Source organism: Euprymna scolopes, chromosome 38 (assembly GCF_053919585.1).
Source record: "Euprymna scolopes isolate OS-2025 chromosome 38, ASM5391958v1, whole genome shotgun sequence".
Taxonomy (NCBI): domain Eukaryota; kingdom Metazoa; phylum Mollusca; class Cephalopoda; order Sepiida; family Sepiolidae; genus Euprymna; species Euprymna scolopes.
This window is the reverse complement of record NC_136519.1, coordinates 60446406-60471951: the sequence shown is the minus strand read 5'-3', so window position 1 is coordinate 60471951 and position 25546 is coordinate 60446406. Positions and strand designations below refer to the sequence as shown.

The 25546-nt window shown below is 35.4% G+C and overlaps 1 protein-coding gene across 3 annotated transcripts in view; it reads right to left on the bottom strand.

The window, feature by feature from the left end:
- Nucleotides 1–25546, bottom strand: part of LOC145263165 (uncharacterized) — a 1002407-nt gene that overhangs the window by 64301 nt on the left and 912560 nt on the right. For all 3 annotated transcript variants that reach the window (XM_080120191.1, XM_080120190.1, XM_080120192.1), the window contains one exon: nucleotides 7269–7329. In XM_080120191.1, the coding sequence (XP_079976317.1) occupies nucleotides 7269–7329 (61 nt within the window). The remainder of the gene's footprint in view (nucleotides 1–7268; nucleotides 7330–25546) is intronic.

Here is a 25546-nt window from a genome sequence, read left to right as displayed (position 1 = left end):
AGGTCTTCCTCTAGTGTTTCTGCCATTTCTTTAGAAATGTGTTCATTTGTCTTCCTGTCGTGCCTGCCATACAGTGTAATGTCATCAGCATATATACCCATCTCAGAAGCAATTTTGTCGAGGAGGTCATTTATGAATATCAGGAAAATAAAGGTCCAAGGATAGAACCCTGGGGCACCCCCACATTTATATCATATTGTTTAGATGTACGACCGTCGAGGACAACCTGGATTTTTCTCTTATCTAAGAAGGATTTAATTATGTTAAGTATTCTACCAGTGATACCGTATAATCTAATTTTCCTGAGGAAACCCTCATGCCATACCCTGTCAAAAGCCTTAGATATATCTAGAGCTACCGCTCTGCCCTCCCCCGCTTTGTCCAGTGAATGGTATATACGTTCAGAGATTACAGTTAGGATGTCTGCTGTGGAACGGGCTTATCTAAATCCATATTGTTTGTCAGTCAGAAGGTTAGCATCTATAAGGTGATGGACTAGAGCATGGTTAATTAAGGTCTCAAATATTTTGGCAAAAAGTGGGAGGAGGCTAATGGGGCGATAATTTGATGGGTCATTCCTTTCGCCAGAATTCTTGAATGCTGGTACAACAGAAGCAGTTTTCCAACAGCCCGGAAAGCAAGCTTCATTAAGGCATTTGTTGTAGAGTTTGGAGAGAACTGGAACTACTTTGGCTGAGCACTTTTTCAATAGCACAGCTGGGATAAGATCGGGTCCACATGCTTCTGAAGTGTCAAGGTTTTTTATGATAGCATGCACCTGAGCAGGGGTGGTTTTCAGATAGCCTAGCGTGGCGTCTGTCCGCATAGGAAAGTCAGGTAGGGGGTAGTTGGAAGGGTCCAGTGTGGAGTTTGAGGCAAACCGATTGGCAAGCATGTTAGCCTTGACGGTTGCTGAGGAGACAACCTCGTGATTGTTGGTTAGTGGGGGAATTGTTGATTGCCCATTATTTACTACACTGTGGTAGATTTTCCAGACGTCTCGAGTTCCTAGGTTTTGTGCTTCGATGCGCTTTTTAGTGGTTTCAGTAAATTCTCTCTTAGCTATCGTTATTTCTTTCTTAAAGTTATTTCTAGCTTCTATATACTTCTGTCTGTTTGAACTGTACTTATGTCGGTTAAATCTGCGGTATGCATGCTGCTTTTGAGCAATGGCAGTTGCGCAAGTCGATGTAAACCATTGGGGAGAGGTGGGCTTACTATAAAATTTTCGCATGTGAACATGCGCTTCGATTGCAGTTTTGAACCAGTCAGTGGTCTCGTTTGCACACTGGTCAGCAGGGAGAGAAAAAATATTTCTCCATGGGGCATCTCTGATTAGTTCCCTGATGGCTTCCCAGTCAGCCTTTTTATAATATCTCGTTGTTTTGAGCACTGGCTCTTCAGTTTTGGCTCTAGAGTTTAGGGCAATTTCAACCATTATCACTGCATGATCAGCGTTCCCGAGTGGGCTGTGGGTCTTCGTTATGCAGTCATCGGGAACTGTGGTCAAAAACAGATCTAGAAGTGATGCGTGTTGTTCTTCCTGATCAGGGAAACGGGTTGGAAACGTAATAATTTGTGATAGGGAGTGAGATATAGTGAAGCTATGAGTTGTGCTGCCCGCTGCATCTGTGTAAGTAGAGAATCCAAGCCAGTTTTTGTGGTGGACATTAAAGTCACCAAATACATGTATTTATGCGCTAGTGTCGAGGGACAGTGCCGTGTCTATGCTGTCAGAGACTTTGTTTATTATGATGCAGTCCTGAGTCGAGGGAGAGCGGTAGGGAAAATAATAGTAGCTAATATTGTGTTGCATGTTTAGTCTAAAGCACATAAAGGCTTGATCATCTGTTTCTAGGTTTGTTTCTCTAGTCAAGGGAAGGGTATTACGAATGTAAACTCCAAGTCCGTGCATGTGTCTGTCAGAGTCCTTACGGCAGAGTGGGAGATATCCAGGCATGTTAAAGTGGTTAGAGGGGATGGAGGAGTGTAGGTTAGTCTCACTTAGTGCTAAGATATCCGGGGTATTTGTTAAGAGAAATGCTTCAACATCAGCTAAATTAGTTCTAAGCCCACGGATATTTGTGAATGCAAGCCTCAAGGGAGGAGGCAAGTTGAATTTGTTTGTCCCTAAGCCTGGTTTAAGCTTATTTTTAGATTGTACTGTCGTCATATTTTTTTAAAGAGTTTCGGTTTAGGTAAGGGGGGGCTAAACAAGAGGTTATGCAGAGCATCAGACATGCATCACAAGTAGACCATCAGCTGACCTTTCTCCAATTATAAGAAAACACCCCCCCACACACACACACATATTAACAATGAAAATATTGATGATAATAATAGTAATAATCGTTATAATGATAATAAAATAATAAGATAATAGTGGTGATACCAATAACAACAATAAAAATTAAAATAATGCTTATGATAATAAGAGTGATAGCAATCTCTAGTCGAAAAAATTGTTATCACATAAGTTCACTAATCAAGAAGATAATTGTAAGTCGATCCAATTAAAAACTTTGGCGAATCACATGTAAATAAAAAAGTTGATTACTTCTAAGAAACATGTAACATCCTTTCAACCGTGTTTTGATGCTACTTTCTATAGTGCTCGAAAAACTTGCGATCTCCCTTTTAGACAGTAACCATACCAGTTAAGGATACGCTATTGACAATTAGTTGGATGGAATCTGTGCCATTGTGACAGTGAAGGCCTTGCTCGCTCGGTTAAGGATATGGCTCTATACAGTCATGAAGCATCCATTCTCTCAAACCATACCATAAGAGTTTATTGCCTGACAAGGGTAGGGTTCCAACCATTTGGGGGGGGGCAGAATGCATCGCGCCTTGTGTGCTGGTTGTTTAATCCCCTACTTTGTGTTACATCGCCCCACGGTGAAATGACTGAACACATTTGACTGAATATCAACGATGAATTGATTCAATTCTTCAAACCAACGCCTCTTGTCCGGGTGATCAACTCTGTCACAGGAAACATCCTCGGCTGGGTTGGTTTAGACGTTTTATGTCATATTAACTTTTCTTTTTACTTTCTGCTGAGAAAACTTACTACTCCAACATCCAAATGCAAATCAAACCCAGTCTTTGAAAAATTAGGCATTTTATTTCAAACCGGAAGATTCTCATTTGCATATCAGGTGACAGTATCGCAAGTACATAAAGAAAAAAAGAGGCCATGTTTTTCTTTTATTTTTCTTGAATGCACAGGACTTGTATCAATTTATTTTTCTTGAGTGCACAGGTTTGTATCAATTTTTAAGGCTTTAAACAACGTGAGAAATTCTACAATTATAAGCAGGCCCCTCATCGTCTGATTGGCCACCCACTGTCTTTCTTTAGACCAATCAGACTGATCGAAATTTTAACCGCCGAGCATTGGACTTGGTGGGTTTACTTTTCAGGCAGTTCCAGACAAGCAGCCATAGGAGAAGGATGAGACTCAACTCTCTCTGTATATGAGGCATTTGTGCGCCTTTACCCTTCGTCTCCTTGTTATTATTATACATGTCTCGAAGAGACTTTTTAAGGTCAGAATTATTGAATTGTCTTCAATGACTTTTCCTTCAATTGAACATTCTTTATGAACTTCTGTAATGTCGACTCAGGTCGAGAATTGAATCTTTCATCAGAAAGCATCATACCAACCCTTCAAACGGCTGTAATTAATCCGATCTTCGAACAGAGCCGAACCCGAATTCCAGTTCCCGATGAAGATAAAGAACTATTACCTTTCGAGGTGTTACCAGCTATATACAGATGCAAATTAGATATTTCCTTATTTTGCAACGAAGAACGAATAAAATTTGGGTCAAATTTTAGAGGTATGTTTTGTTGTAATTGTTAGTTTTTTTTGCCACTGTCTTGGAGCAAAATCAGGGGAGACGATAATTTCTCATAACAAAGAGGAGTAATTATCCTGCCTTTGGTGGCATGTAAGGTGGCACTTTATTTATGAACATTGGATTTTAATAGCTTTTAATTTAAATAGTAATATAAGGTTTTATATTATAATATCAATAAGATTTAATATCAATACGATTTATATTATAATAGAAATAGTATTAATAGTATTAATAGAAATAGTATTAATAGAAATAGTAGGTTTTCAGAGAAAAAACTTTTTTCAGCCTCGACTTCTTCATGAAATATAATAAGAATTAAAATGTCCACAATGAGAATTTCAAATAACACTGGAAAAAAATCCATACACCAAACATGGATATAAATATAACTAAAACATGCGCTGGGTCATAAGCTTCATTTCGGTACCTTACTTGCACACAGACAGTAAATCGAACTTACTAAGAGAGATAATAACTTCCGGTGAATACCAGAAAAATATCCAGTAAATAAAATGTTGCATTTTTTGCATTTTTTCCCATTTCCATACACCAAACATGGATATGAATATCACTAAAAAATCCACTGGGTCATAAGCTTCATTTCGGTACCTTACTTGCATGGGTGGGTGAAGTGAATAGTATCAGTAAGTAAAGAATTGCCTTTTAGAAAGGTTTTATTAACTGTAAAATACACGTACGCTCTTGAAAGGATCGAGCGGGAAAATGAAACAGAGGGCGCTTTTATTATGAATGTCAATCCCAAGGGGGATAACTCTTAACAACAAATTAAATCATAACATTTTCCCCGTCCTAAAGTATTCAAGTAAGGGGTAATTAATTATAGACAAATTTTTTTTTTTTTTTTTTTTTTACAATCACATAAGAATCATTTTATTTACAAATAACATATGAACCCAAACTGCAGTTTTTCAGTATTTAGTCACAAAATCCTTATATTTACTAGGGAATTGTCGAACTCGGGACGACCTCCGCACAGATTGGCAGGGATGCTGATTTTCAGTATTATTTTTTAGTGAAATCTGATTTTCTTCAAGATCAGACGATTGATTTTTGTCTTCCTCATGACCAATGTTTTCATTAGTAGAAGGTTCAAATAAAGTCTCTGAAGTAGTAGGATTATTATTAGAGTTTTCTTCATTTGATGAGTTTGGAGCTAAGTCTCGAACGTTGACAGTGGTTTCAGTACCAGAAGGTAGTTGAACATAAGCGTAGTGGGGGTTGACATCTATTAGGGTGGCAGGCGTTACAGGAGGGTCATGTTTACTTGTTTTAGTGTGGTTTCTAATATATATTGGGCCTGGTTTAACCCAAGAAGGAATTGAAATTCCGGAAGCAGATTTACGACTATATTTAAATAGTCTATCATGGGGAGTCATATTAGTGGCAGTACAAAGTAATGATCTAATTGAATGAAGTGCGTCCGGTAGTATGTCTTCCCAATAAGGTAGTTTCATTTGATTAGAATGTAATGTTGTTTGAATGGCCTTCCATAAGGTACCGTTGAGTTTTTCAATCTGTCCATTACCTTTAGGATGGTATCTACTTGTTTTAGAAGTAGCAATTCCTTTTTTGTGTAAAAAATCCTTTATTTCTCTTGCTAAGAAATCAGAAGCACGGTCAGTATGTATCATGTCAGGCAAACCAAAAATTGAAAAGAGTTTGTTTAGACAGTGGATAATGGTTTTGCTTGTCATATCTCTGCAAGGAAAAGCGAAAGGAAAACGGGAATACTCATCAATTAGAGTAAGTAGATATTTGTTGCCATGTATAGAAGTAGGTAGAGAGCCTTTAAAATCAAGATTTAATCGTTGAAAAGGTAATATGGCTTGAATGAGAGTCCCTCCATTGGTATTGGCGAATTTGGGTTTCAGTAATTGACAGGATGAGCAAGAGTCAGTAATATTCTTAATTTGATCCAAAGTAAAAGGGAGGTTCCTCGTTCTTATAAAATGGCTTAGTCTTGAAACACCAGGATGACATAATTGTTTATGTAAATCACGAAGATCTTGTAGATTGTAAGTAAGAGCAGAGATGCGAGAGAATGTGTCAGCAGCAATATTTTCAGGTCCAGGTCGATAAACTATAGTGAAATTGTATTGGGATAATTCTATACGCCAACGACATATTTTGTCATTCTTAATTTCTGATTTTCTTCAAGATCAGACATATTTTGTCATTCTTAATTTTTGATTTTCTTTTATTGTCGAATATGAAGCTGATGCTCTTCTGATCTGTGATGACTTTAAAGTGCCTGCCGAGTAGAAAATGTCGCCACTTACGGAGAGCTTCTACAATAGCGGCTGCCTCTTTTTCTACTGCATGGTGCTTAATTTCGTTAGTATTGAGAGTTCTTGAAAAAAATGCAATAGGACGACCTTCTTGATTTAGTGTTGCAGCAATGCAATAGTTACTAGCGTCCGTTTCTACTTCAAATTCTTTATTTGGATTTACCGTTATTAAAGTGGCGTCTTTTAGATCATTTTTCAATGTTTGAAAAGATTTTAATACAGATGGAGGTAGTGGAAATTCTTTGTTTTGATTTAGTAATAAAATTTTATCAGAAATTTTTTTAATGAATTTGCAGTAATAGGAAAACATTCCAACTATTCTTTTTTGAGATTTAAGATTCAGCGGAGGTGGCATTTCGAGTAATGGTTTTAGTCTTTGATAATCGGGAGCTATTTGATTATTTTCTATGGTGTAGCCGAGTAGAGTAATAGAACTAGAAGAAATTATGCTTTTATTTTCATTTAAAGTGATGTTATATTGTTTAGCAATTTTGTAGAATTTTTGAAGATTGTAATCGTGTTCTTCTTGATTTTTCCCACATATAGTTACGTTATCAACATACACAAAGGTATCGGTTAGATTTTCTTTTTCTATAATATAGTCTATGCTCCTCTGGAAAGCACTTACTCCATTGGTGACGCCAAAAGGAAGACGAGTAAATTGAAAAAGTTTGCCACTTACTTCAAACGCAGTGAATTTACGATCAGCATGATTTATAGGTATTTGGTGATAAGCAGATTTTAGGTCGAGAGTAGAGAAGATGTTATATTGAGCGATGTCGTCTACCATCTTATTGATATTAGGCATTGGGTAAGCGTCTAGTTCCGTGAATCTATTAATGGTATCGCTGTAGTCGACTACCATTCTTTTCTTATGATTCTCATTCGAAGTTACAAGAACCTGCGCTCGCCACGGAGATATCGAAGGTTCAAATAAAGTCTCTGAAGTAGTAGGATTATTATTAGAGTTTTCTTCATTTGATGAGTTTGGAGCAAATTAAATCATAACAGTGGGTTGCCTCTAGGCTGAGATAAATCGCGTCACACACACAGTCAGACACTGGGAAAATTTATAAGATATTGTTGTAGTTACCTGAAAATGATGCCCGGGATTGGCTTCGTGTAATGTGAGAGGCAACATGGTAAAGTTAGATCTGTATAAATATAATGATTAACAACTTTATAATGCATTATATATATATTGAAATAAGAATTACAATTAAGTTTACCAAGATAATCTAAGATGGAAAATCTAAGGTATATTATAAATATTCAAGAGTTAATATTTATAAAGTGATGTCCACCAGATGTAAAATCTCAATAAAACGAAATAGGAAATAGAGCTTATAATAAGAACAAGTAGTTAATAAAACATGCTAAAAAGCACTTTGAAAAAGAATTAAAAACATTTAATTTTAAAAATGGAGCACAAAATAAGTGGATGGTCCTTAATCTGCAGAGTTTCAAAGAAATACTTTCCTTCTCATCAGAGGGTAGGGATTAGCAAAATACGGGATCAGATTTTGCTTGCAAAAGTATTTAATGAAACTATAAGTAAGTCATAGATCTTACTTGTAAAGAATAGTGAAGCAGAGGGAATAGAGGGAAGAAAAAGGTGATTTCACGAGAATAGATAGTCTGGTGAAAGGTAAAATATCCAATAACGTTAAAATCCAAAAAGCCAAAAAAAATCAACTTTTTTTTTTAATTAATTTTACCTGCAGGCACATAAAAATATTTAATAGATATTTGAATAAAATAGTCAAATTTTAAGTAAATAAAATTAATAATAATAAGAAAAATACGTCCCAAATAAAAAGAATATAAACAAAGGGCAGGTAACTCATTTGAAACGTTCAGGTAAACATAACAATTAAATAACACAGAATTGCTAACAAAGAAAAATAAATAAAATCAGCAATATACCCAAATTACTTGTGCAAGAGCATATATATATATATGTGTGTGTGTGTGTGTGTGTGTGTGTGTGTGTGTGCGCGCGCGTACATTTCTTCTATTATATAAAGGAACTTTATGGATGTGTGTGTGTGTGCCCTATGAACTCGGAAACGGCTGAGCCGGCTTTTTTGAAATTTCACAAGAAGGTACTTGATGTGTTTGGGAGCGTTCTTACATACGGTTTGTATAGGAATGCGTCTCGCTACTCGAAACAATCCGATTAAAAAGGGAGTCTGATTTTGACCAAAGTTAACATTTTTATACAACCCAACATAAACAGTGCATTTGAGAAGATTTATCACCAAACAAGCAGAAAGCTTCAACCTATAAAATCAACTACATCTTTTACAAGACAGAGGCGCATTCTAAATGTTTCTATTGAGAGCACAATTGAACCATGATATTTGACTTTTTTACGTTTAACTTCAAGTGATTATGAAAAAGGAATTTTATAAAATCAACGGGTGGTTCTTTGATAAGACAGGGGTGCGCTCGAAAGTTCATGTTTAAAGCACAATTAAATCATACTATTTGACTTTTGCTTATTAAACTTGTGAAAAAAGTGAAGCCTTTCTTTACAGATAATTTTATAAAATCAACAGTGTAGACTGCAATGTACTTTGGATTGAGTCACCACGGGGAAGCATGTGAAGTGTCCTTTCGGTACACTAACTAGAGCAATCAATCAATGTTTTTGATTTAAAAAAAATTAGTGATTTAACCAATTTCGATAACGATAAAATTATGAGTGGGTGAAACATTTATCGGCTGCCTGATAAGGGTGTCTTATTTCAATTTACACTATAGTCTTAACTCAAACACACTGATGTGTATATATATATATAGTTAGTAATTTATAAAATATATATGGCGATTAAGCTACACTGAATATTCCGCGTTTCATTCACTCTAGGACTCTTCAGGCTTATGCATGAATTCTGTGGTTGTTTATCGTTTTTCTATTGAGATTTTAGTTAGACAATCAGCTTTCTAGTATCCACCGCGCCCTTCCTATCAGCCAATGAGCATGCATTTATCGGACAAAGGCCTATTTGGCCTCTGGTTGACCTGTTCCTTTGTGTGTGCTCTATTTAGTTTCTTGATCTGTTTGAAAACTAGGTTAGTATTTTTTGTTTTTTTTATGTTAGTTTATATATAAATATATATATGTGTACATACATATATGCACATATATATACATATATATATATATATATATATATATATATATATATATATATATATATATATATATATATACATACATATATGTATGATCGTTTGAGTATATTCATGTTTATTTAATTTATTTATTTGTTTATTTTCTATTGTTTTTGTTAGTTTTAAAACTATTTTGTATCGCTATCCTAGAGTAAATTTTTATCTTGTGAATACAGTTGTTTGCTATTTCTCTTCTACAGTTTAATAGATGTTGGGGTTCTTTAAAGTACAGGATAGCAAATTTTTCATGAAGGCATAATCTACATGGGTCGTCTAGGTCCCTACACGTGGTAGCTTGTCTTATTATTTTCCATTCGACTACCGGCGAATGTTCGCTTTCTTTGAGTTCCCAGTATTTATTTGCTAGTGTTGTTTTCATACGGTGTTTTTTATTGTTGAATGTACTTTTGTGGTCATAGTATCGGGTTTTGAAATCTAAGGAAGTCATATCTACGTAATATTTCTTGTTATTCGGGTTTTCTTTCGCAAATATTGTGGGCTGGTAAACTACGCTTTTTGTTAGACATTTATTTTGAAGTGGGCAAAGTGTACGGTGTCTACAGTTGCATTTATCTTGTTTTTTATTAGTATTTTTTATTTATAGTATGGTTGTTCTTGTCCGGGTTGGTATATTATTATTATCATTATTATTATTATTATTATTATTATTATTATTATTATTATTATTATTATTATTATTATTATTTTTGCTAGTGTTGGTTTTATTTTTGTCATGGTGTCTACATTTTTTATTGTTTTTGTTACGCATAAAACTATACTTTTGTATATTAATTTTATGTGAGTAAATTAAGTAGTTATATATATATATATATATATATATATATATATATATATATATATATATATATATATATATATATATATATATATACAGTCCTGGTCAAAATCATAAGACCACTTAAGAAAGTAAGCGTTTATGCATAATATCGAATTTTTAATGAAACAAATGGTTGAAACCATTGCCAAAAGGGAAAATATGATGGAAAAAAAATGAAATCTGCTTCATTCGAACCTTAACCCTGATCTAATAATTATTTTTTAAGAAACAAATATTTTCACCTGGTCAAAATGATAAGACCACTTTAATAAAATCGGCTAGTTTTGGAAAAATGAATACGAAAAGCTTTCTATGTTACTAAAAGTAACTTGTTAGTGGATAAAAAACATCTTACTAAATTATAAATGGCAAACGGGAAACCATTATCAGAGTTTGAGAGAGGAAGGATGTTTGAGCTTAATAGGGGTAGACTCTCCCATAGATCCATTGCAAACGAAGTGAATCGTAGCAAAACGGTCATCACAAATTTTTTAAGAAATCCAGATCAATATGGGCACAAAAAGAGTCCAGGTCAAAAAAATAAAAATAAAAATAAAATATCAGAAGAAGTTTAAAAAAAAAACCTCCAGTATGAGCTCAAGTCGATTGAAAAGCCAAACAGCAGCAGAATGTAGTCCTAAACCCATCAGAAGGCATCTGAAAATGAAGGGTTTCAATCATTTAAAGCGACTGCAGAAACCACGTATACTTGAACAGCACAAAACTAACTGACTTAAATATGCCGCCAAATACCAGACTTGGGATGAAGAGAAGTGAGAAAATGTTATTTTCTCCGATGAGAAAAAGTTTAATCTAGATGGTCCAGATGGATTTCAACACTATTGGCATGATAAAAATTTGCCCAAAGAGACTTTTTCAACTCGGCATAGTGGAGGAGGGTGTTTAATGATCTGGGGTGCTTTCTCGTCAGCTGGGACCCTAAAGTTGCAAGTAGTGAAAGGCCGGCAAACATCATTGAAGTACATTTCAATGCTTGAAAATGCTTCTATCAGAACTGAAGGTCCACATCTGTGTGGAACAAATTGGATTGGACAACGCTGCGATACACACTTCTCGACAAGCACGAGAATACTTTTCTTCAAATAATATAGAATTGTTAGATCATTTAACATGTTCTCCGGACCTTAAGCGCATTGAAAATCTTTGGAGATGGATGGCAAAAGAAGTGTTCAAGGATGGAACCCAGTATGATTCGATAAAGGAACTTTCTGATTCAGTTTTCAGTATATGGGATAAAATTCCTTTGTAACTGATAAAAAACTTAGTCGCAAGCATGCCAAAGAGAATTTTTGAAGTAATTCGTATAAATACTGAGACCCTTTTTAGTAATTTATAATTGCCTTTTGTTGGATAAATTATCAGTGGTCTTATCATTTTGACCAGGTTAAAATGTTTGTTTCTTAAAAAATAATTATTAGATCAGGGTTAAGGTTTCGAATGAAGCAGATTTCATTTTTTCCATAATATTTTACCCTTTGGCAATAGTTTCAACCATTTGTTTGATTAAAAATTCGATAATATGTGTAAACGCTTACTTTCTTAAGTGATCTTATGATTTTGACAAGACTGTACTAAAACCAACACAAAGTCAAGTATCTGCAGAATGTCTTCTTGGTTCTTCCTCTTCTCTTTTCTCTCTCCCAACAATCGAACACAGCATATAATAACAAAACTCTAAAGCACGTCTGACAGCACTGACTTCTGCCAACAGTCTGCCCCTCCTCTTAACAACACAGGCTTTTTATATCGCAAAATCGTTCACCTCTATTTGCATATTCTTCTAACTCACGTGATCACTACTCTATAAATAAGAGTCTTGACCATTTCTTTTCTTTCTTTTTATTTATTTTTGGTGACCGACCCGCACGTGGTCTATCCAGGTAAGTCACGCATTTCTCCACACTCCCCCCTGATCTCATGATCACAAACAGGACATGCGGGCAATCGTCGTTGGCGGGTACTCCTTCGAAGAAGCACTTCCTCATTGCTGTTTTCTTCATTACCACCATCATTACTACCAGTCTGTTCCATTATCCCGTTTCGTGGTTCCATAGGCGGTGTCTCACAATCAGGGCAGGGGGGCAGTATCCGTCTTTGTCGGGTACTTCTCCGAAGAATCGGAGGCGTCATCTCCTCGGTATGCTCCATCATCCCTTCTCGCGGGGTTTCGCAATCACGGGGGGTGGGCAGTATTCGTCTCTGTCGAGTATTTCGATGAGGCATTACTTCCTTGTGTCCATCGCTCTCCTCACTATTGTCATCAGTATGTCCCATCATTCCCTCATCTGGTTCTGTTGGTGGTGTTTCTATGCTCACCTGAAGGGGCAGTAAGTGATCAGGATCATCTCTGAACGGTGTGTGATCCTCCTCATCGTCCTCAGAATCAGAATAGGTATAACAAGGGCGGATATCTTTTACGTGACGTGGTATGCCACCAATCAACATGGTCTGAGGACTTATGATTTCGTCTATTTTTCCCCGGAAAAATTTCGTAGTGCACCCAGCATTTGGGGTTTTTATCCAAACAAGGTCTCTCACCTGATATGGTGTATTGACAACACTCACCACTGATGGTATGGCATCAACTCCTTTCACACGCTGTTCATATTGGTAAATCCCATTGGCTGGTGCAGTTGCTGGTGTTGCATTGTCCTTGGGTGTTATATTATACCAGTACACAGCTTCTGGAATAGAGCACTGCGTCCTGGCTGCAATTCTTTTGATGGTGCGGTGACACCGTTCTGCTATACCATTACCCTCGGGATAATATGCACACCGATAATGCATTTTAATCCCCCATTCGTGCACGAATTTCTGAAATTCTTGACATCGAAATGTGGCGGCATTATCAGTCAGAATTTCAATCGGGGCACCACGTTCAAAAAAGACGGCTCTCAACTGTTGTATAATGCTGGCTGCATCCTGTCGTGTCAACAGGCGCCATATTGTGAAACGCGTCGGGCCACAATCCGTCATGGTCAAAAAATGTTTGCCCCCATAATGTGTTATGTCCATCCCTACTCGCTGCCAGTTGCCCTCCACCTCGAGCTTCCCTTTTTGGCAATGGGATGGTGCCGGATCAATTCTCTGACACTCTTCACACGAACGTATGGCTGCTTTCACTGATGCTTTTGTAGTTGCAGGGCATACTCTTCGGACAAAATATGCAGTCCTCTGAATTCCAGGATGTCCAATCTGCTGGTGTATCATACGGATCTGGTCAGGTGTTAATTGATCCGTTACAGTCGCGCATGTTTGTTGTTGAAGATCGGATCCCTGCCTCATTGCATCGATCCACCTCTTTGGTACTCGAGTCAAGCTATCAGCCAAATTCTGCATCGATGAGACTAACGTAATGTCTACCTGCAAGCTGTATTCGTCAACTAGACGCTTAATTATTGCTAGTCTCCTTCGTACTAGCATTTCACTTGCAGCTCTAGTCTTAACTCGAGCCTTTCCAGTCAAGGTGTCGGTTAACCAATGGTAAACACACAATGAGTCAGTGTGGAGATGCACAGCATTAGTCTGCCATTGCAATGCGAGATTAAGACCTTTTAACGTGGCATCAAGTTCTGCCAAATTTATATGTTGGGCATCATTTTTCGGACGAAGCCAGCATGCATCTTCCACAACAACACCTAGTTGCTCCAACACGACACCTGTAGCCAACGAACTTGCGTCAACCCATGCATTTAGTTCGTTTCCAAACACTTGCCACTCACCCCGGGCAGGGTCATTCCTATGCACTCTGGACAACATTTCAGCCATCATTTGTAGGAGAGAATCATCATCCGCAACATCGTCCCATCCTTTTGTTACTGTAGTCACTCGTCTTTTCACCACTCCTGTTGCCGATCGGAGCCATCCACAGACAGGTAGATGTCCTACCAATTTACCACAGATAGAAAACACAGTACGTCTTGTTAATACATTGGGTAACTTTGGAAGTGGGCTCCCTCGTTTCCATCGCAACGTATTGCCCTCCTCCCAGACCTCGAGGCCTAGCACGGGCACTCCATCCTTTAGGCGCTTAGGGTCTTTGCTTATTAACCCAAACGCTTTCAGTTTTATTCGAACTGCATCCGCAGACATTATGTCCTCATTAACATAGATGTCATCTATGTAGGCTGAAGCAGCTTTTGCTGTGGTCTCATCCTGCATCAAAACAGTTTTAATAATGGTTGTCATAATCAAGGGTGCTACGTTTAGGCCAAAACCCAAACGTGTCAAACAATATAGTTTTCCCTTGAGTAGTACTGTCTGAAACGGCCATAATGACTCATGGACACGTATCTGCAGGTAGGGCCTCTTTAGATCCAGAAGTGCTACATTGCTCCCTTTTTGACGCCACTCTCTCAGTTTAGCAGCGCACACATCTGCGTTTCCGGTAAACGCATCAACATGCCGATTCAACTCTCGGTAATCCATTACGGGACGAATTTTTTCTTTGGTAGGTTGTTCAACAGCCATGAGCGGAATTAATCCCTTGGGTGGTCCCAGACGTTCCTGTGGGTATGGTATTAACCAACCGTTGTCAATCCACATCTGAAGTTCTTCTTCATATGCGGCCCTATTCTTGGTAGAAACTGCATACTCTGGAATCGTGTTGCACAGCCGATCTGGTTCCTGGCCCATGGCCCATTTCTACTTTGCAGTCCACACCCTTTCGTTGTCATCAAATGTAGCACAGAAGTCCTTTCCTTCAATCGACATGGCTGCACAGACGTCTTTCCCTTCTCCAAGCCTGATACCTCTAGCTGCTGTGATTGTAACGCCTCCTAGTGCTTGTATTGCATCAATTCCAAGCAACATGTCGTAGCCAAGGGGTTTCTCCTGAATCACCAGAACGTCAACTTTAGCTGTGTCACCCTTCTCAGTGCAGATTGTGACTGTCCCTTCACCACAACATACCCGTGATAAGCCATTGATGGTCATAACGCCGACTGGGTTCCTCCGCCACACCGGACAGCAATGGGCACTAACTATAGACCGGGAACACCCCGTGTCTATAAGTGCTGAACACTGCACATCATCAAGTTTAACGCTAATGACAGGCAATCCTGTGTTTATTGGTTGGCAGGGGGCAAGGGTAGCGATAGTACCTTGCCCCGAACTTCGTTTCCCGAACAGTTGCGAGATATGTGCCCAAACTTATTGCAGCGATAGCATTGCACTGGTCTCTTTGATTGTGGATATACACCTCTCCTATCACTCCGGCACTCTTTAGCAAAATGATTGGCCTCCCCACATTTATAGCACACTGGGGTGGCATGCTTATTACTATCTGGAAGAGAGTCCACATTGCCTCCATGTCGAAAACGAGCTGCTGCTGCAATTGGTTCCTGTTCCTTACAGATGTTTCGAGCTCGGGCCAATAACTCATCAGTTGACAATTCATCGATTCTTGATGATGCCCGCAACAGTTTACTGACCTCCTCGGGTAGGCCTACCAAAAAAGCACAGATTAATATTTTATCGTTGACCCCACCAAACGGTACAGATAATTTTCGCAGGTCGGCTAGGTACACGTCGACTGTTTCCTTGGGTTGAAGTGTCCGGCTCGTGAACTGTTGCCACGCAACAAATGGATCTGTACCAAACGCTGTATACAGGCTCTGCTTGATTTCATCCCAGTCTGGTTCATCCCCGAGTTGTTGGTAGACTGCATAGGCCCCTCCGGTTAGCCTCAAAGGGATAACTGTGGCTGGTTCTTTAATTTTGCACAGTTTACAGATTTTCTCTGCCTTTTCAATCCATTCAACGACAGCCGGTCCAGTGGTAGATCCGTCGAACTCGGGTATTAAGCGAATGTCGAATCTGTCCATTGTTAGTAACCGCACACCAAGCGCCGAAATAGCTTAAAACCAACACAAAGTCAAGTATCTGCAGAATGTCTTCTTGGTTCCTCCTCTTCTCTTTTCTCTCTCCCAACAATCGAACACAGCATATAATAACAAAACTCTAAAGCACGTCTGACAGCACTGACTTCTGCCAACAGTCTGCCCCTCCTCTTAACAACACAGGCTTTTTATATCGCAAAATCGTTCACCTCTATTTGCATATTCTTCTAACTCACGTGATCACTACTCTATAAATAAGAGTCTTGACCATTTCTTTTCTTTCTTTTTATTTATTTTTGGTGACCGACCCGCACGTGGTCTATCCAGGTAAGTCACGCATTTCTCCACAATCAGCAAAAGAAAAAAACGAAATTGTTGCATACTTAATAAATGTATTATTAGATGCTACGCAGGTAGTAAATCTTTAAATATCTTTTAAATTCTTACTTTTCCACGAAAATATTATTCGAAATAAAAACTTAAGTTTTGTAATGATAAAAAATTAGCTTCAATTTTTGTTTTAAAAATGAAATAAATTTATGGTATTGTTAAAATTATTCTTGCAGGAAAATAAAATTCTTCAAAAAGTAAAATATAACAACTAGATTTAAAGTTTCAAGGGAAAATGGAAACAGAAAAATATCACATAGGCAAAAATGAAAAAAATGAGGATTAATTATTCGTACTATTTGAATTCTTCAGATTATTGTTCTCATCTTAAGTATTATTTAACAACGAGTCGGTTGATGTAACCTCCGACTTTCTTCATGAGTATCTTGTCGAACTCGGGAATGTTTCTGTTGAACTTGGGCATCTGCACGTCATGGCTTACGGGACGACAGCATGCTATCCTCATGGATTAAATAAAGAGTTTAATTTAAAATTCTGTGCAGATTCCCGACTCCGACAGAAAAAAAAGTTCGAAAGAATTAAAATGTTACATCGACTGAATAGAAAAATGCCGTCCTTCCAGCTATTAAACTCTAATATGCTATGTAAATGACTACTTTACTGCATCACTGGTGTTTTGTCATTATGGCCCTGACAGCTCCCTATACATCTAAGTGGACGGATTATCAATTGACTCAGCTTTACGGTAATTGTTTATCGAATTCTAATTTCAAAATAAATAATATTTAATTATATCCCCAAACCTTCCATATATGTGAGATATGTAGACGATTTTCTTCTTTTGACTAACGATTTAAATATACTAATATTGATAAAAAAAAACCTCAAAATAATTCCCTACTAAATTTCACATATGAATTAAATATTCTTATTTAAAAAAAAAACTTTTCTCGATGTAGAAATTAAAACTAACACAAATACCTTACTAACACACCTACCATTATAAAATAAAACCTGTCAGTAATAATTCAAGCCTCCTTAATTTCAAGTACTCTCACCAATACAAAATAGCAGTAAGTATAAACGTCATTTACTTAGCCAAACAAAACTCCACTAACAACAACAATATATTTTATGCAACACTTGCCGACATAAAACAAACATTAATAAATAGTAACTTCCCTAATCACACTATCGACCATCTAATAAAACTTGTATTATCCGTTTTAACTAAAAACTACTACTACTACTACTACTACTACTACTACTACTACTACTACTACTACTACTACTACTACAGCAGCAGCATTAATGTATTCTATTGCAACCAAATACACTCCAACCATAAAATAGATGAAAACGTAATATCATTCACAAATATATTTCTCCAATCAATAAAACTATACACTTCCATTTATTATTTACTGTAAAAAACTAATCTGATACGAAGAAAAAAATAACCCTACACACGGAAAAAAAGACTTATTATGAACGAGTAATGCGATATATGAGTTTAAAATGCCTATTATAAGAATAGGTCTTCAAAGAATATGTCTTCAAAGAATATGTCTTCAAAGCATCTGTCTTCAAAGAATATGTCTTCAAAGAATATGTCTTCAAAGAATATGTCTTCAAAGAATATTACTTTAAAGAATATGTCTTCAAAGAATATGTCTTCAAAGAATCTGTATTCAAAGAATATGTCTTCAAAGAATCTGTATTCAAAGAATATGTCTTCAAAGAATATGTCTTCAAAGCATCTGTCTTCAAAGAATATGTCTTCAAAGAATATGACTTTAAAGAATATGTCTTCAATGAATATGTCTTCAAAGAATATGTCTTCAAAGAATCTGCTTTCAGAGAACATGTCTCCCAAAGATATGTCCTCCAAGGATATGTCTTCAAAGAATCTGTACTAAAAGAATATGTCTTCAACGAATCTGTACTAAAAGAATATGTCTTCAAAGAATCTGTACTAAAAGAATATGTCTTCAAAGAATCTGTACTAAAAGAATATGTCTTCAAAGAATCTGTACTAAAAGAATATGTCTTCAAAGAATCTGTACTAAAAGAATATGTCTTCAAAGAATATGTCTTCAAAGAATCTGTATTCAAAGAATATGTCTTCAAAGAATCTGTATTCAAAGAATATGTCTTCAAAGAATATGTCTTCAAAGAATATGTCCTCAAAGGATATGTCTTCAAAGAATATGTCTTCAAAGATTGTGTCTCCGAAGAATATGTCCTCAAAGAATATGTCTTACAGGAATATGCCTTCAAAGAATATGTCCTCAAAGATTGTGTCTTCAAATAATATGTCTTCAAAGAATCTCTCTTCAGAGAATATATCTTCAAAAGAATCTGCCTTTAAGGAATCTGCCTCCAAAGAATATGTGTTCAAAGAATATGTCTTCAAAGTATCTGTCTACAAAGAATATGTCTTCAAAGAATCTCCCTTCAAAGAATATGTCGTCAAAAGAATCTACCTTCAAAGAATATGTCTTCGAAGAATATGTCTTCAAAGTATCTGTCTTCAAAGAATATGTCTTCAACGAATATGCTTTCAAAAAACCTGTCTTGAAAAAATATGTCCTCAAAGAATACGTTTTCAAAGAATATCCTCTCAGAGAATATGTCTTCAACGAATATGACTTCAAAGAACCTGTCTTCAAAGAATATGTACTGAAAGAATATGTCTTCAAAGATTCTGTCCTCAAATGATATGTCTTCAAAGAATATGACTTCAAAGAATATGTCTTCAAAGAATATATCTCTAAAGAATATTTCTTCAAAGAATCTCTCTTCAAAAATATATCTTCAACAGAATCTTCTTCAAAGAACCTGTCTTCTCTTAAAAGAATATGACTTCCAAGAATATATCTTCAAAGAATATATCTTCAAAGAATATGTTTTCAAATAATATGTCTTCAAAGAATCTATCTTCAAAGAATATGACTTCCAAGAATATGTCTTCAAAGAATATGTCTTCAAAGAATATGTCTTCAAAGAATATGTCTTTAAAGGATATGTCCTCAAAGGATATGTCTTCAGAGAATATGTCCTTAAAGATTGTGTCTTCAAAGAATATGTATTCAAAGAATATGTCTTCAAAGAATATGTGTTCAAAGAATCTTTCTTCAAAGAACATCTGTTCAAAGAAGATGTCTGCAAAGAATATATCTTCAAAGAATATGTCCTAAAAGAATCTATCTTCAAAGGATATGTATTCAAAGAATCTGTCTTCAAAGAATATATCCTCAAAGAATATGTCTTCAAAGAATCTGCTTTCAAAGAATATTTCAAAGAATACGTCATCAAATATTGTGTCTTCAAAGAATATGTCTTTAAAGAATCTCTCTACAGAGAATATGTTTTCAAAGAATAAGTATTCAAAATATCTGTATTCAAAAAATCTGTATTGAAAGAATATTTGTTCACAAAATATGTCTTCAACGAATATGTATTCAAAACATCTGTCTTGAAAGTAATCAACCATCTTAACAAAAATAACCTTCTTAGTAACACGCAATATGATTTCCGTTCTGCTAGATCTACAGCAGATGTGCTTACGGTTATATCTCATAGGGTTAGCGGATCTCTCGACTAGGGCAATTTCTCTTGGCATATCAAAGGCTTTTGATAGAGTATTGCATAAAGGTTTACTTCACAAGATCTCCAGCTATGGTATAGCTGGAAAGGTCTTCTCAATTATTAAATCATTTCTCTCTGATAGGGTCATAAGAGTAGTGGTTGATGGGCAGAAATCAGAAGCTCTTAGTATTAATGCTGGAGTTCCTCAGGGGTCGATCCTGGTCCCTACTCTCTTCCTGATCTATATTAATGATCTTCCAAATCACAACCTTACATCATTCGTAGACATCCACGTTGATGACACTAGTATCTATGGTATCACATCTAAGAACGTAAACGACCAAGTTCTCCTCTGATTTTGAGCAAGTGGTACAATGGGGAAAGAGGTGGTTTGTTACTTTTAATGCATCTAAGACCAAGCTTTTATCTTTACATTATCAACGCTCTGATCCCTATCTAGCATCAATTGAAATGCATGGCTCTCGTCTTGGGGAGGCCTAATGTTTTGACAAGCTTCTGGGCTTGACCTTTGCTCCTCATCTTAAATGGAACACATACATTAAATCCGTTGCCAGTGCAGCTGAAAAAATGGTGGGATCCTTCTATCGATCCAGTAGATATCTCACTGCTGATGCAATTCTCTATCTATATAAAAGCCAAGTACGTCCACGGATGAAGTACTGTTGCCACATCTGGGCAGGAGCTGCTAGAAAGGGCTTATCCTGCATTGATAGAGTTCAAAATAGACTTCGTAGCCTTGTGGGGATGTCCTTTTCTCTTTCCTGCAACCTCGTTCTCACAGAAGAGATGTTGCGAGTTTATCTCTGCTTTATTGTTATTATCATGACAGGTGCTCGGCTAGGCTCCATTCTATAGTCCCCCCTCACCAAACATTCACAAGAAACACGCGTCTAGCAGAAAACACTATCACTAGTTTCCCCTACACTTTTTCTGTGCCTAAACCTAAGCGTAGATTCCATGAGCAAAGCTTCTTTCTTAGAACTGCACGCCTATGGAATTGTCTTCCATTTTTCTGCTTTCCAGCTGACTATAATATGGTTGTCTTCAAGTCTAACGTAAACTAGTTTTTGATGAGCCGTTCAATATCAGTTAAAAAAATTTACCAAATCTCCATTGTATTATATATTGTCCGATTTCTATTGTACACTCTTTAACCCTTATCATCGAGTGGCCTTTTGGTCTTGATAAGTCGTGATGCCGATGTAAAAAAAATATGACTTCAAAAAATATGTGTTCAAAGAATAGTGCTTCTAAGTATCTGCTTTCAAATAATATGTCTTAAACGAATATCGTAAAATAATATTTCTTCAAAGAATATGTCTTCAAAGAATCTGTCTTCAAAGAATACGTCTCCAAAGAATCTGTCTTCAAAGGATGTGTCTTTAAAGAATATGTCTCAAAGAATATGTCTTTAAAGAATATGTCTCAAAGAATATGTCTCAAAGAATATGTCTTTAAAGAATATGTCTCAAAGAATATGTCTTTAAAGAATATGTCTCAAAGCATATCTCTTACAATAATATGTCTTCAAAGAATATATCTCTTAATAATATGTCTTCAAAGAATATGTTTTCAAAGAATATGGGTTCAAAGAATCTGTCTTAAAAGAATGTGCCTTTAAAGAATATGTCTTCAAAGAATATGTCTTAAACGAATATGTCTTCAAAGAATATGTCTTCAAGGAATATGTCTTCAAAGAATATGTCTTCAAAGAATATGTTTTCAAAGAATATGGGTTCAAAGAATCTGTCTTAAAAGAATGTGCCTTTAAAGAATATGTCTTCAAAGAATATATCTCTAAGGAATATGTCTTCAAAGAATATGTCTTAAAGGAATATGTCTTCAAAGAATATGTCTTCAAAGAATATGCCTCAAAAATTGTGTCTTCAAAGAATATGTCTTCAAAGAATATGCCCTCAAAGAATACGCCTTCAAAGAATATGTCCTCAAAGAATATGTCTTCAAAGAATATGTCTTCAAAGAATATGTCTTCAAGGAATATGTCTTCAAAGAATCTTCAAGGAATATGTCTTCAAAGAATATGTCTTCAAAGAAAATGTCTTCAAAGAATATGTCTTCAAAGAATATGTCTTCAAGGAATATGTCTTCAAAGAATATGTTTGCAAGAATATGTCTTCAAGGAATATGTCTTCAAGGAATATGTCTTCAAAGAATATGTCCTCAAAGAATATGTCTTCAAAGAATATGTCTTCAAGGAATATGTCTTCAAAGAATATGTCTTCCAAGAATAGGTCTTCAAAGAATATGTCTTCAAAGAATATGTCTTCAAAGAATATGTTTTCAAAGAATATGTCTTCAAAGAATATGTCTTCAAGGAATATGTCTTCAAAGAATATGTCTTCTAAGAATATGTCTTCAAAGAATATGTCTTCAAGGAATATGTCTTCAAAGAATATGTTTTCAAAGAATATGTCCTCAAAGAATATGTCTTCAAGGAGTATGTCTTCAAAGAATATGTCTTCAAAGAATATGTCCTCAAAGAATATGTCTTGAAAGAATATGTCTTTTAAGAATATGTCTTCCAAGAATATGTCTTCAAGGTATATTTCTTAAAGGAATATGTCTTCATAGAATATGTCCTGAAAGAATATATTTTCCAGGAATACGTCTTCAAAGAAAACGTCTTCAAAGAATATGTCTTCAAAGAACCTGTCTTCAAAGAATATGTCCTGAAAGAATATGTCTTCAAAGAATTGATCTTACAAGAATATGTCTTCAAGGAATATGCCTTCAAAGAATATGTCTTCAAGGAATATGTCTTAAAAGAATATGTCCTCAAAGAATATGTCTTCAAGGAATATGTCTTCAAAGAATATGTCTTAAAACAGTATGTCTTAAAAGAATATGTCCTCAAAGAATATGTCTTCAAAGAATATGTCTTTTATGAATATGTCTTTAAAGAATATGTCTTCAAGAAATATGTCTTCAAAGAATATGTCTTCAAAGAATACATTTTCCAGGAATACGTCTTCAAAGAAAATGTCTTCAAAGAATATGTCCTCAAGGAATATGTTTCCAAGAATATGTCTTCAAGGAATGTGTCTTCAAGGAATATGTCTTCAAAGATTTCCAAGAATATGTCTTCCAAGAATAGGTCTTCAAAGAATATGTCTTCAAGGAATATGTCTTCAAAGAATATGTCGTCAAAGAATAGGTCTTCAAAGAATATGTCTTCCAGGAATACGTCTTCAAAGAAAATGTCTTCAAAGAATATGTCTTCAAAGAATATGTCTTCAAAGAATATGTCTTCAAAGAATATGTCTTCAAGGAATACGTCTTCAAAGAATATGTCTTCAAGGAATATGTCTTCAAAGAATATGTCTTCAAAGAATATGTCTTCAAAGAATATGTATTCAAAGAACCTGTCTTCAAAGAATATGTCCTGAAAGAATATGTCTTCAAAGAATATGTCCTCAAAGAATAGGTCTTGAAGGAATATTTCTTCAAAGAATAGGTCTTCAAAGAATATGTCTTCAAGAAATATGTCTTCAAAGAATATGTCCTGAAAGAATATGTCTTCAAAGAATAGGTTTTCAAAGAATATGTCTTCGAGGAATATGTCTTCAAAGAATCTTCAAGGAATATGTCTTCAAAGAATATGTCTTCAAAGAATATGTCTTCAAAGAATATGACTTCAAGGAATATGTCTTCAAAGAATATGTTTTCAAGGAATATGTCTTCAAGAAATATGTCTTCAAGGAATATGTCTTCAAAGAATATGTCCTCAAAGAATATGTCTTCAAAGAATATGTCTTCAAGGAATATGTCTTCAAGGTATATGTCTTCAAAGAATATGTCTTCCAAGAATAGGTCTTCAAAGAATATGTCTTCAAAGAATATGTCTTCAAAGAAAATGTCTTCAAAGAATATGTCTTCAAAGAATATGTCTTCAAGGAATATGTCTTCAAAGAATATGTTTGCAAGAATATGTCTTCAAGGAATATGTCTTCAAGGAATATGTCTTCAAAGAATATGTCCTCAAAGAATATGTCTTCAAAGAATATGTCTTCAAGGAATATGTCTTCAAAGAATATGTCTTCCAAGAATAGGTCTTCAAAGAATATGTCTTCAAAGAATATGTCTTCAAAGAATATGTTTTCAAAGAATATGTCTTCAAAGAATATGTCTTCAAGGAATATGTCTTCAAAGAATATGTCTTCTAAGAATATGTCTTCAAAGAATATGTCTTCAAGGAATATGTCTTCAAAGAATATGTCTTCAAAGAATATGTCCTCAAAGAATATGTCTTCAAGGAGTATGTCTTCAAAGAATATGTCTTCAAAGAATATGTCCTCAAAGAATATGTCTTGAAAGAATATGTCTTTTAAGAATATGTCTTCCAAGAATATGTCTTCAAGGTATATTTCTTAAAGGAATATGTCTTCATAGAATATGTCCTGAAAGAATATATTTTCCAGGAATACGTCTTCAAAGAAAACGTCTTCAAAGAATATGTCTTCAAAGAACCTGTCTTCAAAGAATATGTCCTGAAAGAATATGTCTTCAAAGAATTGATCTTACAAGAATATGTCTTCAAGGAATATGTCTTCAAAGAATATGTCTTCAAGGAATATGTCTTAAAAGAATATGTCCTCAAAGAATATGTCTTCAAGGAATATGTCTTCAAAGAATATGTCTTAAAACAGTATGTCTTAAAAGAATATGTCCTCAAAGAATATGTCTTCAAAGAATATGTCTTTTATGAATATGTCTTTAAAGAATATGTCTTCAAGAAATATGTCTTCAAAGAATATGTCTTCAAAGAATACATTTTCCAGGAATACGTCTTCAAAGAAAATGTCTTCAAAGAATATGTCCTCAAGGAATATGTTTCCAAGAATATGTCTTCAAGGAATGTGTCTTCAAGGAATATGTCTTCAAAGATTTCCAAGAATATGTCTTCCAAGAATAGGTCTTCAAAGAATATGTCTTCAAGGAATATGTCTTCAAAGAATATGTCGTCAAAGAATAGGTCTTCAAAGAATATGTCTTCCAGGAATACGTCTTCAAAGAAAATGTCTTCAAAGAATATGTCTTCAAAGAATATGTCTTCAAAGAATATGTCTTCAAAGAATATGTCTTCAAGGAATACGTCTTCAAAGAATATGTCTTCAAGGAATATGTCTTCAAAGAATATGTCTTCAAAGAATATGTCTTCAAAGAATATGTATTCAAAGAACCTGTCTTCAAAGAATATGTCCTGAAAGAATATGTCTTCAAAGAATATGTCCTCAAAGAATAGGTCTTGAAGGAATATTTCTTCAAAGAATAGGTCTTCAAAGAATATGTCTTCAAGAAATATGTCTTCAAAGAATATGTCCTGAAAGAATATGTCTTCAAAGAATAGGTTTTCAAAGAATATGTCTTCGAGAAATATGTCTTCAAAGAATCTTCAAGGAATATGTCTTCAAAGAATATGTCTTCAAAGAATATGTCTTCAAAGAATATGACTTCAAGGAATATGTCTTCAAAGAATATGTTTTCAAGGAATATGTCTTCAAGAAATAT